The sequence below is a fragment of the Sarcophilus harrisii genome, chromosome 4 (assembly GCF_902635505.1).
Source record: "Sarcophilus harrisii chromosome 4, mSarHar1.11, whole genome shotgun sequence".
Taxonomy (NCBI): domain Eukaryota; kingdom Metazoa; phylum Chordata; class Mammalia; order Dasyuromorphia; family Dasyuridae; genus Sarcophilus; species Sarcophilus harrisii.
Genome location: NC_045429.1, coordinates 219,684,227 through 219,700,578, shown reverse-complemented (window position 1 = coordinate 219,700,578; position 16,352 = coordinate 219,684,227). Strand labels below are relative to the sequence as shown.

The 16,352-nt window shown below is 31.1% G+C and overlaps 1 protein-coding gene across 2 annotated transcripts in view; it reads right to left on the bottom strand.

The window, feature by feature from the left end:
* The window catches only part of RARS2 (arginyl-tRNA synthetase 2, mitochondrial), a 58,946-nt gene that overhangs the window by 17,511 nt on the left and 25,083 nt on the right, over window positions 1-16,352 (bottom strand). For both annotated transcript variants that reach the window (XM_023503106.2, XM_003769269.4), the window contains exons 8-9: window positions 13,549-13,625; window positions 1,586-1,744 (exon numbers count right to left, since the gene is read on the bottom strand). In XM_023503106.2, the coding sequence (XP_023358874.1) occupies window positions 1,586-1,744; window positions 13,549-13,625 (236 nt within the window). The remainder of the gene's footprint in view (window positions 1-1,585; window positions 1,745-13,548; window positions 13,626-16,352) is intronic.

The window sequence follows — 16,352 nt, the reverse complement described above, 5'->3', positions numbered from 1 at the left end:
CAATTTATCTTATTAGCCAATGTGTTGGAGGTCTGATAATGGAAAACTTTTTTCTTTTAAATTATAGCTTTTTATTTATAAGATATATGCATAGGTAATTTTTCAGCATTGACAATTGCAAAACCTTTTGTTCCAATTTTTCCCCTCCTTACCCCACCCTCTCCCCCAGATGGCAGGTAGACCAATACATGTTAAAAATGTTAAAATATATGTTTAATACAATATATGTATACATGTCCATACAGTTATTTTGCTGCACAAGAAGAATTGGACTTTGAAATAATGTACAATTAACCTGTGAAGGAAATCAAAAATGTAATAGGACAAAAACAGAGGGATTGGAAATGCTATGTAGTGGTTTACACTCATTTCCCATAGTTCTTTTGCTGGATGCAGCTGGTTCTATTCATTATTTAACAAATGGAATTGATTTGGTTCATTTCATTGCTGGAGATGGCAATCAGAATTGATCAACAGTACTGCTGTTGAAGTATATGATGATCTCCTCATCCTGCTCATTTCACTCAGTATCAGTTCATGTAAGTCTCTCCAGGCCTTTCTAAAATCATCCTGCTGGTCATTTCTTATAGAACAGTAAGATTTCATAACATTCATATACCACAATTTATCCAGCCATTCTCCGATTGATGGGCATCCACTCAGTTCCCAGTTTCTGGCCACTACAAAGAGACCTGCCACAAACATTCTTGCACATACAGGTCCCTTTCCCTTCTTTAAGATCTCTTTGGGGTATAAGCCCAGTAGAAACACTGCTGGGTCAAAGGGTATGCACAGTTTGATAACTTTTTGAGCATAGTTCCAAATCACTCTCCAGAATGGCTGGATGTATTCACAACTCCACCAACAATTTATCAGTGTCCCTGTTTTCCCATATCCCCTCCAACATTCAGCAGATAATGGGAAACTTTAAGCAGTTATTCCTCTATCAAATAGATAATAAATTGAAATGTGATAGTTAAGAAAGTTAAAAACCACATACAACAAAGGCCAATGATGTTTTTGTTAATTGAGACATATAAGGACATTTTGTCTTTTCTTTAAAGCATTCTATTCTTAAATATTTCTTAAATGTATTAAGTCCTGGCTTTAAGTAATTCCATGAAACACTATATGTTCACAGATATAGTAATCATGCAAACAAAATGGAATGAACCCATTTAATAATCTGCATGGTTCGAGACAATAATTTTTCAAAATTCAACTCTTTGAGCCCTGTCTGATAAGAAAGTGGTTATGTTAAGTATCAGAGGCAGACTCTAAGAGGGAGAAAGGAAGAAAAAAAGTGAGAAGGAGAAGGAAAAGGGGAAGAAGAAGAAGAAAGGAAAGAAAAAAGGAAGATGGGAAACAAAAGGATAAGGGAGAGGAAGTTTAACTGCAGGACAACAGGAAAGGGAATCTTCAAATTGCTCGTGTTAATCAATGTGACTCAGAATTTATGGTCATCTAGACCTTAGTAACAATAGTAACAAGTAACTCAAGGAAGTGCTTAGATCATGGTTTGCATAAATGCAGTGGCTCTATTTCATGATGTTTCATACTGCTGTCAGGAGTGGACTCCACATACCTTGTAAATCTGGACATATTCTTTAATGCTCAAGTCCCGAAATTTTTGCCACAATGAAAGTGCTTGCTTGTCACCTGCTTCCAGTCGATGAAAGAATTCACGTGCTGATTTTTCCACATTTTCATTATCTGCTGCTTCCTTATTAACTTGTACATAAACCTAAAAACAAAATGGCAGAAAGAAAAGAACACTGATGAATTTCTAAAGTAATAATCAAAGGAGATCATATAGAAGTTCATTAGGTGACACAGATAAGCAGAATAGTGTAGGAACTCTCTGAGACAAGTATCTTTTTCTATTCTTTTTTATATATGGAAAAGTCTGTGTTCATTAATGTTGATCAAATACATGATAATAAAAAAAAATGAAAATTGTAATTATTGTGAATTGCGAATGTGATTATTGTGAATTCTAATAGAAAACAGCAACAAAAACCAGAGAGAGAAAACAAATTACTCATTACATAGGAATGTTCACTTAAAGGTTATTAATGCAGTCTGATTTAAGCAATACAATTGTATTGCTTAAACTAAACTAGTACTGTCTTTTTTCTTGCACCCTAAAATGTCAAGTTAATTTTTCTGCCAATACTCTAGGGAAAGGCTAAAGGAAGTGGGGCTATTAAGCTCATAGAAAAGAAGGCAAGTTATTATTTTTATAGAAATCTTGACTGACTAAAAGGAAGATCTTTTAACTTTAAGGTTAATAAAAATATCAAAACGAACTACTAGGAAACAGCATAGTGCCTCACTTCCTGGACATAGCAAGAGGAAAAAAAACTCTTATAGGATTTATTCATTCGGTGATCTAACGGATTCTGTCTGATTAAAGGTGAATAATGAAGTATACACATTCACACAAAACCAATATAAAGATTTAGCTTTTATCAATGTCTATTTATTATAAGGGAATATGTAAAAAAAATTTTTCTTGTAGGTAGAACTGTGGAGAAGGAATGACCTGGAGAAATAGCAATTTTAAAAAAAGAAAAAATGTTTATCAAGCATTTAAAAAAAAAAATGCACAAAATGGAGCAGAAGATAATTCAGTAAAAGACACAGACAAATAGGACAGCTTTGAAACTAGAGTACTGAATATATGATACAGTGCACCTTCCCCCCGCCCTCTCCCCCCCCAATCATAAATGACTACTTTTCTTGAAAGTCAAAATTAAACACTATCTGGCTTCTTTCTACTCTTTATATATGCCAACATTTTATCTCCTATATCCATATTTCTACACTGACCATCTCATATGCTTAGAAAACAGTCTTTTTCTTTCTCTACCTCACAAAATCTCTTTCCTTAAGATGCTGTTCAAATTCTTTCTGCATGAAGCCTTTTCTGATCTGCATACCCTGCTCCCAATTGCAAATGCCCTTCCTATGTTTTACAAAACTACTTTGTATATATATTTACATTTAGACTAATGATGTATGTATTTTTATGTTCTAAAGGATAAACATATATAAAGTCTTTTTGAGAGGAAATTATTTTACTCATTGTACTTACATCAATCAACAAGCGAATAAAGCACTTAATATGCAAAGAATCCATACCAAAAAATGCACAGAATATATTTAAAGTAATCTCAGAGGGATTCAGCATTAAGAAGAAAGAAAAGAATTATAAAATATTATGTACCAGGCAGTGAGCTAAGTGCTTTACAAATATCTCATTTGATTCAAACTACCTTAGGTGATAGGTACTATTATGATCCTTATTTTACAACTGAAACTAAGGCAGAGACAGCAGTTACATGATTTGCTCAGACTTACACAGTTAATAAAGTGTTGAATTCAGTGTTCTATCCATTAGGCTACCTAACTGCCCCAAAAGGCTTCTTACAGAAGGTAGAATTCTAGCTGGGAACTGAAGGAAGCCAAGGTTGCTGGAGGCAGAGTTGAGGAGAGAGAACTTTAGGGACAGCCAGTGAGAATTTTAGAGCATTTAGAGTATCACCAGCACTTGGCATAGTTCCTGGCATCTAACAGTAAGCACTTAATAATATTTGTTGATTCATCAGTGGTGATTCTTTTTGCTTCAGGTACAGAACTTTGCTTATAACTCTATTATATAACTTAATAATGATTATGACATAACTTCAATTATTTATATTATATGCTCTTACAATACACAAAGATCTATGAGAACAAAAGAAATACATTATCCAAATTTTGTATCTTAGCCAATGCCTATCATTATATAAATATTACTTTACTAATGAAAAATAAAAGGGCAGAAATGTAGGTAAGCTGTAGATTTCTTGGTTCCTGACCTATCCATCTTCCTACTGCTAATAATAGAGTATATTTGTACACTGTCTACCTCTCATACATACTGCTTTATACATGCCATATTTAGACTTACAAATATGCCAGCACACACACACATACAATTCCTCTCAAATTTCAGAACTATCAAAAGATGCTGGAAATATATTTTTGAAACTCTAATGCAAGATTCTTGAAATTGTCTTGACTAGATAACTGTAAATCTATTAAATTAGTATGCCTAAAGATATCAGACGATATAGTCTTAGAATCTAAAAAATGACAATTCCTCTAGACTAATTTCTGGATAAAAATATCCCATACCTTCCTTTTCCACTTTCTAAAAATCTCCCAAATTTTTCCCAAAACCATATTTGTTTAAACTGCAGATTATGTAAAATTAAATGACACAATTAACCAGCACAAAAGGCCAACCTAATAGGCATTTATCAAATTGCCTGGAACATTTAAAAATGTGAGGGCAATAACATTTATCTTGATTTGGGAGAAAAATATTCTTGCTTCATGAAATAGATTTAAGAAGCTGCAGCTCTAAAATAAAAAGCATAGGTTTTTAAATTTATACTTGACACAAGTCCTTTTCTTGGATAAAATCTACTTTGAAGGTACCTTTGTTGAGGTACATCTAAAAACAAAGGAAATACAAGTGAAGTTATTAAATTATAAGTTCAATATTGAAACCAATATGGTTTAGTAAAACAACAACAGCAACTTACAAAATTCTGGAATGCCATCAGACATCCAGACTCAAACTTGTTTTGCCTGGCCTTAAGCCCTTTACATCTCAACTCCTATTCATTCAATGAGTAGATGCTGGAAGAAAAATATGGCACATTTATTCAAGTATAGGCTGCAACTCTAAAGGGAAACATCTTTGGCAGGAGAACTAGAAAAACCATCTATTTATTGATACCATTATAGACTTTTACAGTCTATACAGATAACATTTACAACTTTTACAGACATCAGAACTCTGATCAATGCAATGATAAACTATGGGTCCAAAAGAATGAAAATTAAACCCATCTGAGAGATGAAAAGCTCTAGGTTATAATCAAGGTTAGATGTGAGACAATGGACTATTTGTGAAAGGAACACAATATCCAATGTGAAAGCATGATTTCATATTGAAAAATTTAAAAATAAGGGTCAATATGTTCTAAGCTCAATATCAAATTGTATAAAACAAGGGACTACTCCAAAGGCAAATAATACTTATTAAAAAAAAAATTTTTTTTTAAGTGAAATGAAGAAAATCAGATATTCCCTAGTAAAGTGTTAAAGTATCAGATGGAATACTTGGATTTACTCTGTAGACTAGAGTTTGGATCAGTTTGTCTTAGGCTCCCCTCTCTTCTGAAATTAAAATGACTACTTGGCCTCTTAACACAGTCTCTCTCATGTCATACTGCTGCAAAAATGAATATTCCCAACACCCAGGCCTGACCATGTTCAATGACCTAGCTAAAGAAACAGCAATGACTTCCCACTGGTTCTAATCTGCCATTTCAAGATCATTAAAAACACTTCCCCTTAACTCACAGTTCCTTTATTAAACACTTCATGCCCATTCCCTTGTCTTTGCATAAGCTGTCCCCAAGCTTGGAAGGAACTCTTATTTTTGCTTCTTCCTTTTAAATCCCTACTAGCTACCTTCAAAGTTGACCTCAAGTCTTACCTCCTTACATCTTTTTTGACCTGTCGGAATCATTAGCATTCTCCCTTGGAAATTACTTTGTATCTACATTATAGTTTCTTATGGGTATAGTTGCTCTTCTGATATACTATATGCTCTCTGAAAGACTACATAGTCCATGGTTCATGGATTTACTAGTCTACATTTACACAAGCCATACTTTGTGTGGCTATTCTTTTTGCATCAATATAGCAACTCTCATCCTCACTGTGGGTGTTCCCCAAATTCTCTCCTAAGTCCTTTCCTCTTTTACTTTATATTCCCTCAGTAACTTATTCAGCTTCCACAGACTTAATTATTTGTTTAATGACTGTGAAATCTATTCAAGTCTGATTTTCTAAGTTTTAGTTTCTAAGTTTAGTTTAGTTTAGTTTGTTATTAACAACCTTTTGGACATCTCATACTCAATGGTCAGAAAACTACCTTATCATCTTTCTCCAAAAAAATCCCAATCCCCGTTCTAGATTTCTCTATTTTGACACAGACACATTCCTCCAGTCTCATGCTACTTTTCACTTAATTGCTTCCTATTTATTCACCTCTATTATTTATATACTTATTTATGAGTTTGTTGCCTTCCTCTCTATGAGGATTCCAATGAACTATTTGACAGCCATTCTCTTTAATCTCTTTCAATTAAATATTTACCTATTTCTTATTCTTAAAATACACTCACCCTTTATTTTTGTATTTGATTTATAAAAGCCTATCTAATATGTAACAGGGAACTGGCAAGATGACATTCATATTTCAAGTAATCTAATTATCAATTTTTAAAATATTTATGTCCCTACCAAACATACTACTGTAGATAAGTTAGCTCAGTTAGTTCCCCAAAATAAATCACAAAACAGGAAATTATGTCATAAGAGTCTAAGTTGTATTTCTTAATTAAAACTCTTCTCTATATGATTATTCTTTGTACAATGTTAATAAAATTCATTAATGTATGCATTTCAACCTTGGTTTAATGTTTTCCTTCTGCTTTTTATACTTTTGTAGCCATATTAATATTATTTGAGGTTACAAATTCAAACTAAGCCATAAACCTCTCATACTATAGCACCAAAAGTATTAATGTTTCTGATGAATATTCTGTACCCAACAGCCAGAAAGAAAAAAAGTTTTGAAATAAATACCTTTCCTTCAAGACAATGAAGAGTGATCTTGGAGTAAGAGAATTAGTAAAGCTAAGCACCCAACTATATTTATAAGGTCAATTTACAGATAGAGAAATATTTTTATCTGTTGGAGATCTGTTCAGAAATAGAAAACTTTTCATTTTTTGGTCCTTCTTTATAGAACCAAGAACAAGAAATTCTTTATGCCTCATTTCGTTAAATTATTATCGTTTTATATATATATATATATATATATATATATATATATATATAGTTATATATTGTTATATCATTATATTATAGATATCATATATCGTTAATATAATCATTAATGATTATATTATAATATAATAAAACATATTATATATAATCTTCAAATTGGTTAAGATAATAAAGAATAGTGATAGCCAATGTTAGAAGGGTTGTAAAATGGTATGTGAGTTGGTGGAGCTTTGAAATGGTACACCCTTTTTGAAAGATGTCTGGAATTACCTAAATAAATAATATCCGTTTTCTGAATCAAGAGACTCCATTATTGGGCTTATGTCCTGAGAATTCAATTGATAAGGAAAAAGTGCCAATGGACAACAAAATATTTACTGCAGCACTTTTTGTGTTAAAAAAGAATCAGAAACAAGAGAAATTGTTCATTGATTAGGGAATAGCTAAAAAAATGGTAGTACATGAATATAATGGGATAATTATGTATGTGATTAAAACTGGGAAATACAAAAAGGACTCTAATGCAAACTGAAGTGCCTTCTCTGCCCGGCGTTTACACAGCTACTTTGTGAAAGTACAATCCAGTTAGTCCACTATAATAATATAGCAAACAGACAATATAAAAAAAAATTTGTTTTTTAAAAAATAGCACTTACCCCACAAAGTTATGAGGATCAAATGACTTAACATGTGTAAAACCTAAAGTGCAATGTAAAAAGTATGTTCTACTTCTTTTTAGTGAAATGAAAGACCTTTATGCTGGTTCTGAAATCTTATAAGGCCATATTATATCACACATACTTTTACTATATGACTTGTTTTTTTTCCAAGGGAATTTATATGACAAATTATCTAAAACTATGTAAGATGTCATTGTATAATGGGTTTCTTTTTTAGATCAAGTAAATTTCCTCTGTAGCATTAAAATTCTGCTTTTTCCTTTTAACATTTTTTAAATTTAATTTTAATTTTTAACATTTAAAACATATTTTAACATTAACAAAGAAATTAAATTTTTTCTTTTAACATCTCACTAATCCAAGACATGAAATCAAATAAGTATACAAACAACATTAAAATCATGAAATCAACCTTTTCAGGTTCAAAACAAAGTAGAATTAAATATATAAATATAAGTTTACTACCAAAACAGAGAACGTGCCTAAGGCTATAACAAGTAACTTTTCCTTTAATTTTCAGTGCAAATTCTGATTGGACAAAATATTTGTTTAGTCCAATTACTTATCAGTCAATTCAAGAAAAAGAATCATTTCAAAACTACTTCTCTATTTCATACTAGAAGTAAATTTACATATATATGCAAATAAAAATATATATATATTTCAAACACTAAGAAATTTTTTTTTTTATTTAATAGCCTTTTATTTACAGGATATATGCATGGGTAACTTTACAGCATTAACAATTGCCAAACCTCTTGTTCCAATTTTTCACCTCTTACCCTCCCACCCCTCCCCTAGATGGCAGGATGACCAGTAGATCAAACACTAAGAAATTAATTTAAAAGGTAACCAATAAAAAATCCCTAAGATATACTCAAAATAACCCCAAAGACAGATTCCATAGGAAGCATTCCAACCAATCAATTAATAATCTTCAGCTAAAATATGGTTTCCCAAAGAAATAATTTTTTACTATTCTGCTGAGAAATATTACTTTATAAGACTAGACCTATAAAAACAGAGAAAAATAAAAAACATAGTTGGGGAATGTACAAAATTAGGGCAATAATACAGAGTAAAAAACATTGCAAAAAATACTATTTTAACACAATAAAAATTTAAGATTATTTATTTTGTTGTTCAGTCATTTCAGTAGTGTACACTCTTTGTGACCCCATTTGGCATATTCTTGTAAATTGGAATGGTTTGCCATTTCCTTCTCTAGCTAGTTTTACAGATGAGGAACTGAAGCAAAGTAGGGTTTGCCTTTGCTAGACTGGTTTGAAGCAAACAGACTTAAGTGACTTACCTAAGGTTTGAGACCAGATTTGAACTCACAAAGATAAGTCTTTCAGGAATCTCATTGTGCCACCTAGCTCTGCCTAACATCTTTTTCTAAAAAGAACCTAAATTGATGAGTTATTAATCCCAACAGAATTTCCAGGAAGATGTTAGACCACCATAAAAATCCTAATTAGATTTAAGTAAAACTAGCAGCAGTAATACTATGCAGGGGCTGGAATCAGGAACACTCATCTTCCTAAGTTCAAATTTGGCCTCAGACATTACATGGATCACTTAATTATCACTTAACTCTGTCTGCCTTAGTTTCCTCATCTTTAAAATGAATTGGAGAACAAAATGGCAAACAACTCCAGTATCTTTGCCAAAAACAATACAGGAGCAGAAATCAGGAACACACAAATACCTAAGTTCAAAAAATAAAAAACAAAACAAAAAAAAAAAAACAACTCCCAAATGGGTTCATGAAAAGTTGGAAGTGACTGAAACAATTGAAGAACAACAAACAGTACTTATGATGCCCAAGTATGGAAAGTACCAAAATGCTGAATCTGACTTTTGTAACTTTCCCCCTTTGGTTTGTTGTTATCATTTTGTTATTCATTTCCCTTATACGGCTTAATAATAAAATACTTTTTAATATATGTGAAATAAAAGCTGAGTGGTCTTTTTATGAAACATTCTAAGATAAGATTCATATTTTCACTTGCAGATCAAGCAGACTGCTATGTAATCCCATTTAGAGAGAAAATGTAGTAATAGCTAGGTATATATCATGAAGAATCATATGCCAATTTTAAAAGTCTGGAAATTCAAAGAGGAAGAAAAGGGTAGATGTAGAATTGTACCATACTATTGTGACTGACACATAAAAGTTAAAAGAAATAAAGCTATTAGAATAATTTTTAATTTTAAGGACCAATTAATTTATCTTTGTAGGTAATTTATAGATAAAAATATCTGGGATCAATTTATAGATGAAAATATCACTGGATCAATTTCCAAAGAAATATGACATTTACTTCTTCCCAAATAAATGTTGTATTACCCAAAAAATGGTGATAAGCAATATCATATTAGGGCTATTTGAATTAAATAAACTGGGGCAATAAAATATGATTCAAAGGCAATGGCATGACTAAATGAACTAACATGAAAATATGAGATGGGAGTAGGAGCTGATATATAATTCAATCACAATATTTAGCATGATCCAGGTCTTTATTATGTTATATGTCCAATTTTGGGTCCCACTAAAATTGTATACAATATGAAAAAAAGGACCAAAATGATGAAAAAAAGTCATTGTGAATTAGATCATATGAAGGAAAAAATAAATGTGAATTTCATCTATTTTGTTTTGGTAACTTATTGGAGGGTCCCAAAATTAATTTCTAAAATCCTGAGTACTCTCAATTTCACAGCTATCCTTTCTTCAACCATGTTATCAGTGTTGAGTGAGGTCCTGCTGCCAGGACAAAAGGACAAAGTATTCTGCAGCATGAGACGGGTTCTCTCTTGACAAAGCACAGGGAACTGCCTGAAAGCACTTCTATGAAGACTAGAAATCAGGGGAAAATGTCTGGGACTACATCCTAGTTCCTTGAATGGATCTCACATTCCTACAGGGTCAAATGAAAAGTCTTTGTGAGAATTAACTAATTATATGAAAATCTGAAAACAATGTGGAGGCAACAAGTCATTTGACTTAAAGTATATATGTAAAGGAATCTACCAACTGGCAATTATTTTAAATAGAAAATTGGTTCTGTAAAGAATTAACATAAAATGTAATAACCTGAAGGCTGCCATTTTAAGTGATGAGTCTGCTCTGTAATTCTATTCTATAAAAATTCCAGAAGCAGCAGGAAGAGGACGAACCCAGATTTAACTCATCCCTCTAGATTGTTTCATGCCATCTATATAGAAACTAAAAGGTATAATGGCAGGGCCCTTTGTCTTTTTTCATGAATGTTCTCCCTAGAACTAAATTGTGAAAATGACAATATTAAAAAATGAAAAATACTAATCTTATTCATTTTTCCCCTGGTTTTACAAACAGAACAAATACTTTTCCCCTTCATGTTCTTTACTCAGGAATTCTTCCAATTAATTATGACTTCTTTATATGTGATCTGAAATGCAATGAAAATGTTCTATTTCCCTCCACTCTTAAAAGGTAGAAAATGATATCAAATAACTTAGAAAACCAGTTATATTTTAAGTTTTATAATTACATTTCAAAATCAATTGTTAGCAAAATTGTGATTCAAAAAATTTGAATTTCTCAATTTTTTATGTGATAATTACTTTCCCTATGTCACATTTGACTAAATACTTAAACTCTTCCCTTAATAGTGCAGGAAAGTCTCAATGTGCAGTCCTTTTGTGATGTGGGTGTTCCCTGTTGGCATGGTTATGTTTAAAGATGACTATTTGCTTTAAAAAAGCACTTTTCAAAAAAAAAACAAAAACAAAAAACCCAAAACCACTTTTCAAACTCCAACAGCTTTAAGAAAAAAAGACAAGTTATAATTCTGGGAACTAAAGCAGCATATCTTATATGGCAACCATAAAGACAGGTCATTAATATTTCAACTTCATCTGTCAAAACCCTCAATAGGAAAGAAGGCAAAAATATTTTAAACAATTTGGTAAATAAAAATATGATCACGTGATTTTTCTTGTGCAGTATGATGAATGTGAAAATATATATAGAAGAATTGCACATGTTCAACATATTGAATTACTTGCTTTCTAGAGGAGGGAATGGGGGAGAGGGAGGAAAAATTTGGAACACAAGGTTTTACAAGGGTGAATGTTAAAGACTTTTTATGTATTTTGAAAATAAAAAGCTATTATTTAAAAAATAAAATAAAAACACTATCACTTCTGCATAGTATAGAAACATACTAACAGAAAAAATTTTAAATCTTTTTAGAGGTATTTGAGAATTAGAAACAATATTGTGTGGAAAAAGCTTTAAAAAAGCAAAACTTTTTTTTTTTTTTTTTTTTTTTTTTACTATTTCTCCACCACCTCCTTCTAAGGATCCTTAAGCAGATTCTTATCTATCTTTAATATGTCCTGAATGTTTTCATGTGGCACTGAAAAAGCTCAGCCACTGACTTGAAGGATCTCAAATAGAGAAAAAGGAACTAAGGAAAATTTGAACAGAGGAGATGTTACTTGTGGGTCCTAAAGAAAAGAACAGAAAAGTGAAACCAAAGAGCTCAACTGGACATATGAGAAGATAACATAAGATAACCAGCCTAAAGAACTGGTAGGAAAAAAGAAGACAGACGGTCTGACTGATAGACACAGAGAGAACAAAAACACACACCAGAATAAGAACAACAGATCAAGAGCACATAAAAACAGAACAAAATATTCTCATTCATAAATTAAAGTCATGTGTTCTAATTTGTTCAATGATGCAAAGAGAATTCTCTCTGTAATGTTTTCTTATATTTTTCAATGGATTTTAATTATAATCTTGAAGAATGCTTCGCTCATTCTCACTATACAAAACACTTTAGCTCTGTTTATGGATTAATTATATTGAAGACTGGGCACATGATTAACAAAAGAAAGAAAAACAAAACTAAAATTATACTTATCATTTAAAATTATACACAGCGTTCACTAATAACATAAAGGCAACATTTTTCAATTAAGTTTGGTTTCTTCATTAAAGGAATAGATGCATCAGACAAATTTAATCCAATAAACATTTATTGACTCTTTTCCATGGGTGACAGTATGTTAAGTACTGTATATATAAAATTAAAAAATGATAATTCCTGTCCTTATTCCACTAAAGAAACCACAGGAGTAGTTCATGACTTCAAAGGTGCTTTAAGTATATTTCTCAATGAATCAGACAAGTTCTCAAGAAAAGCCTCATGATATAGGCTATATATAGAATATGATAGGGCAAAAAGAGTTATCCAAAGTAGTCTAGAAAAAACTGAGGCAAGAGAATACTTTCAATTTGGATGATGGATAAGTAGAAGAATCAGTAGGCTTTAGAATGAACTAACAATTATGTATGTAAACACTATGAAAAATGTCAGAATCCTATTTTAATTCATGCCTCGTCATGCATGAAAGAATTCATAAATAAAGCCCTTGAGTAATCCTTGAGTAACATCATCTTCTGAGCAAAATCTAGCTTGTCAATATTTTTATTAAAATTTGATACCCATTTCCCTCTAAAAATTACATTTTTTAAAGGGCAAGCATTCTTTTCTTTCTTTCTTTTTTTTTATCTACAATGCTTCACAAGTATAATATAAATTATTACTGCACTGAATTAACTGGCCACTATGTGCAAGAAACTATGCTAAGCAATGGAAATTTATAAGATACCAAAATGAAATCATAACAGCTTCTTTCCTCAATAAGTTTATAGTCAACATTTAAACAGATGATTGAAGGTATTTTGGGGAGGGAAAAAGAGAATGTGTGCATCTATTTATGAAATCAAGTAAAAGTTCATATAAGTGATGTCATTCAAGCTTTTTTACAAAGCTTTTTAGTAGATTATAGATCAGGCCAATCTCTGAAGATCTTTCAGTGTAGAAGGTAATAGGTACATGAAGAGTTTAGAGGGAGAGGAAGAGAATATTTTTCAATAACTCACCTCAAAAAGATGCTGTAAAGGATTGGATTGAAGTTTTTCTTCATAGCCAAACAACTGAAAACCAGTTCCCAAAAGACCTAACATAATGATTGATAAATATAATATGAAATGGGATGTTAAAGAACATGTAATCAGAATATATTTCTATGAAAAAGCTCTATCTTTTATACCAAATTAATATCTTGACACTAAGGTGTGACATCTGCACCTTTTGATGATCAATATTTCTCCACATCCAAGCTAACCAACATAAATGCTCAGTATAAATTAATATAGAATAATTCTACTTCCCAATTTTTTTCTGACTTCTCTGAATTCCTATACTTACTTCATTCTTATACATCAGGTCATCTATGACATGGATGATTACATAAAATTAATTTTTTATTAAGTATAAAATGTACGCTGTATATATCTCATGTATGTATATATTAAATATAAATATCATGTATATATATATATATATATATATGTATATATTAAAACTTCAAGTTAGAAAGAGGAATATCCTTAGAAAATTAAAATTCCTTAGTTATTTTCAGTATAACTGGGATAAGGAAATAATTCAAAGCATTCAGAGATAGATTTCTTGTTCCAACTCTGCTGAATTAAAAATAAACTTATGCTTTTGACTATACAAATGTTCTTTGACTATCTGTCAAATGGGATAACAGCACTTACCTCCCAGGGTTATTGTGATAATAAAATGAATTATTATTTGTAAATTGCTTTGCAAACCTTAAAATATAAATCCTAGCTAATACACAAATAATATTCTTAGGTTTATTGGTCTTAGATTAGAAATTCCAGAAGAATAAATACTGTATCTTATGAAATTATTTTTATATGATAAATGGAAATTTCATTTTATATTTCATGCTTAATATCATCAACAAAAACTTTTTATATTACTATTTATTTCAACTCTGCCAAAACTATAATTCTTAATGATATCTCATTTTTCCAAATACATGTAAAAGTAGTTTTCAACATTCACCTCAGCAAAATCTTGTTTTCCAAATTTTTCTCCCTTTTCCCTGCTTCCCCAAGACAGCAAGTAATCTGATACATGGTAAACACGTGCAACTCTTCTAAGCATGTTTTCATATTTGTCATGCTACATAGGAAAACAAAACTATAATTCTTTCTAATCAAGAGTTGTGTCCATAAAATGTAAAATCTGAATATAAATTATGTAATCCAATATGAATCATAATAGTTTAGGTTTTTAATGAAAAAAAGCAAGATATCTTTATATGGACGAGGGATGAAAAAAATATTTTTCTGAAAAGCTGTGTTTGTGCTCAAAAGATATTTTGGTAACAGTAGATTCTACAGTTTTATTCTGAAAACATATATTTAGTATGAGTCCACTATGAATAATTTCACAGGAAGAAGTACTTGTGGATTTTTTCAAAAATCCATTTACCTCTAGAACTATAGCAAAATTTTAAAAAGAAAGGGGCTTATTATAGTAGATCATCAAAGAGACAATGGGTTATCAGAGGTTTATTCTTTCATTAGGTTTCGGTGTTTCACATATAAGGCACATCAGGCTGTTCAGGGCAGTTAGGATTTTGTTTTAAAAGTATACTTTTAATGAGGCTTTACCAAAGGAACATACTGTATACCATGTACATATTTAGTCTGAACAGTATGGGCACTATAGGTACACAACAGACCCATAGTGAGGAATTTACTAAATAATCACCAATATTTTTTTTAAAATGGCTGTGATTTGGGATCATGAGAGAAAAGGAAAAATGTTTGGAATCCTATAAAAGCATAAATGTGAAAAATAAAGATCCTTTAACATTTACTTGTATGCACACATATTGATATATGTGCACACATAGATACAGTGTGTATACACACACACACATTTATGTACACATTAACTAGTTCTGTGCTTAGATCTATCTGCAAACTTTCTACAGGGTATAAATGACGGAAACAACCAAAATTACTCTTCCACACTGACAACTATAATGGAAATGCTGGCAGATCATTAACTACAGCAGTACTCCGGAGAAGCATTATCATAATAAAATCCTGGAGCTATAATTTGGCACACCATGGTCACATCTTCTATAATAACTGTTAAATGTCTAATATGGTCAAGTTAACATAATAAAAGTTGAGGACAACTGTTGAAATTGGACCATTAAGGCTAGAAGAGAGGCTAAGATTTGGAGCTACAAGCAATATCCTGGGTTATAAGTTGGTTGTGAAATGTGAAGTATTATCTCTCATTGCTTAGCCTGAGAATAATAAGTATATTGCAATGAATATTTTTAGCCTGTAGTTAAAATTTTAATAATTCAAAGGGTACTACCTATTTATAATGGGACAGTCGAGTTAAAAGAAAAACTCCTTCAAAAGGATTGTTATCAGCATTCTGTTGTCGAAGATTTCTATGAATGATCATTTTTCCTTCCCAAATGCTTAACATATTAAATGTTATATACTTGATAGATACTTCAGTTTATATCTTGAAATCATATTTTCCTTGAGATTGTTGAGCATTTTCAAAAGTCTCTGATTACTTTACTAAAAAGTCGACAATTTTTAATAAATTGTAACCTAGGCTCTTGTTGATTTCAAAAACAGAACAGAATCTTTGTTCATCTTGGCCCTCCCCTCTTCAAAGTACAACAGTACCTGAAACTTTTCTAGTTATGAATATTTTTAGAATAACAGAGGTTCCTAGACATATTTTACTTCACATACTGTTCCTTTTTGAAGCTTGCTACTCTCTTTCCCTTCTGCTTTCCTATTGCAGAACAGAGGGAAATGGAAAATGG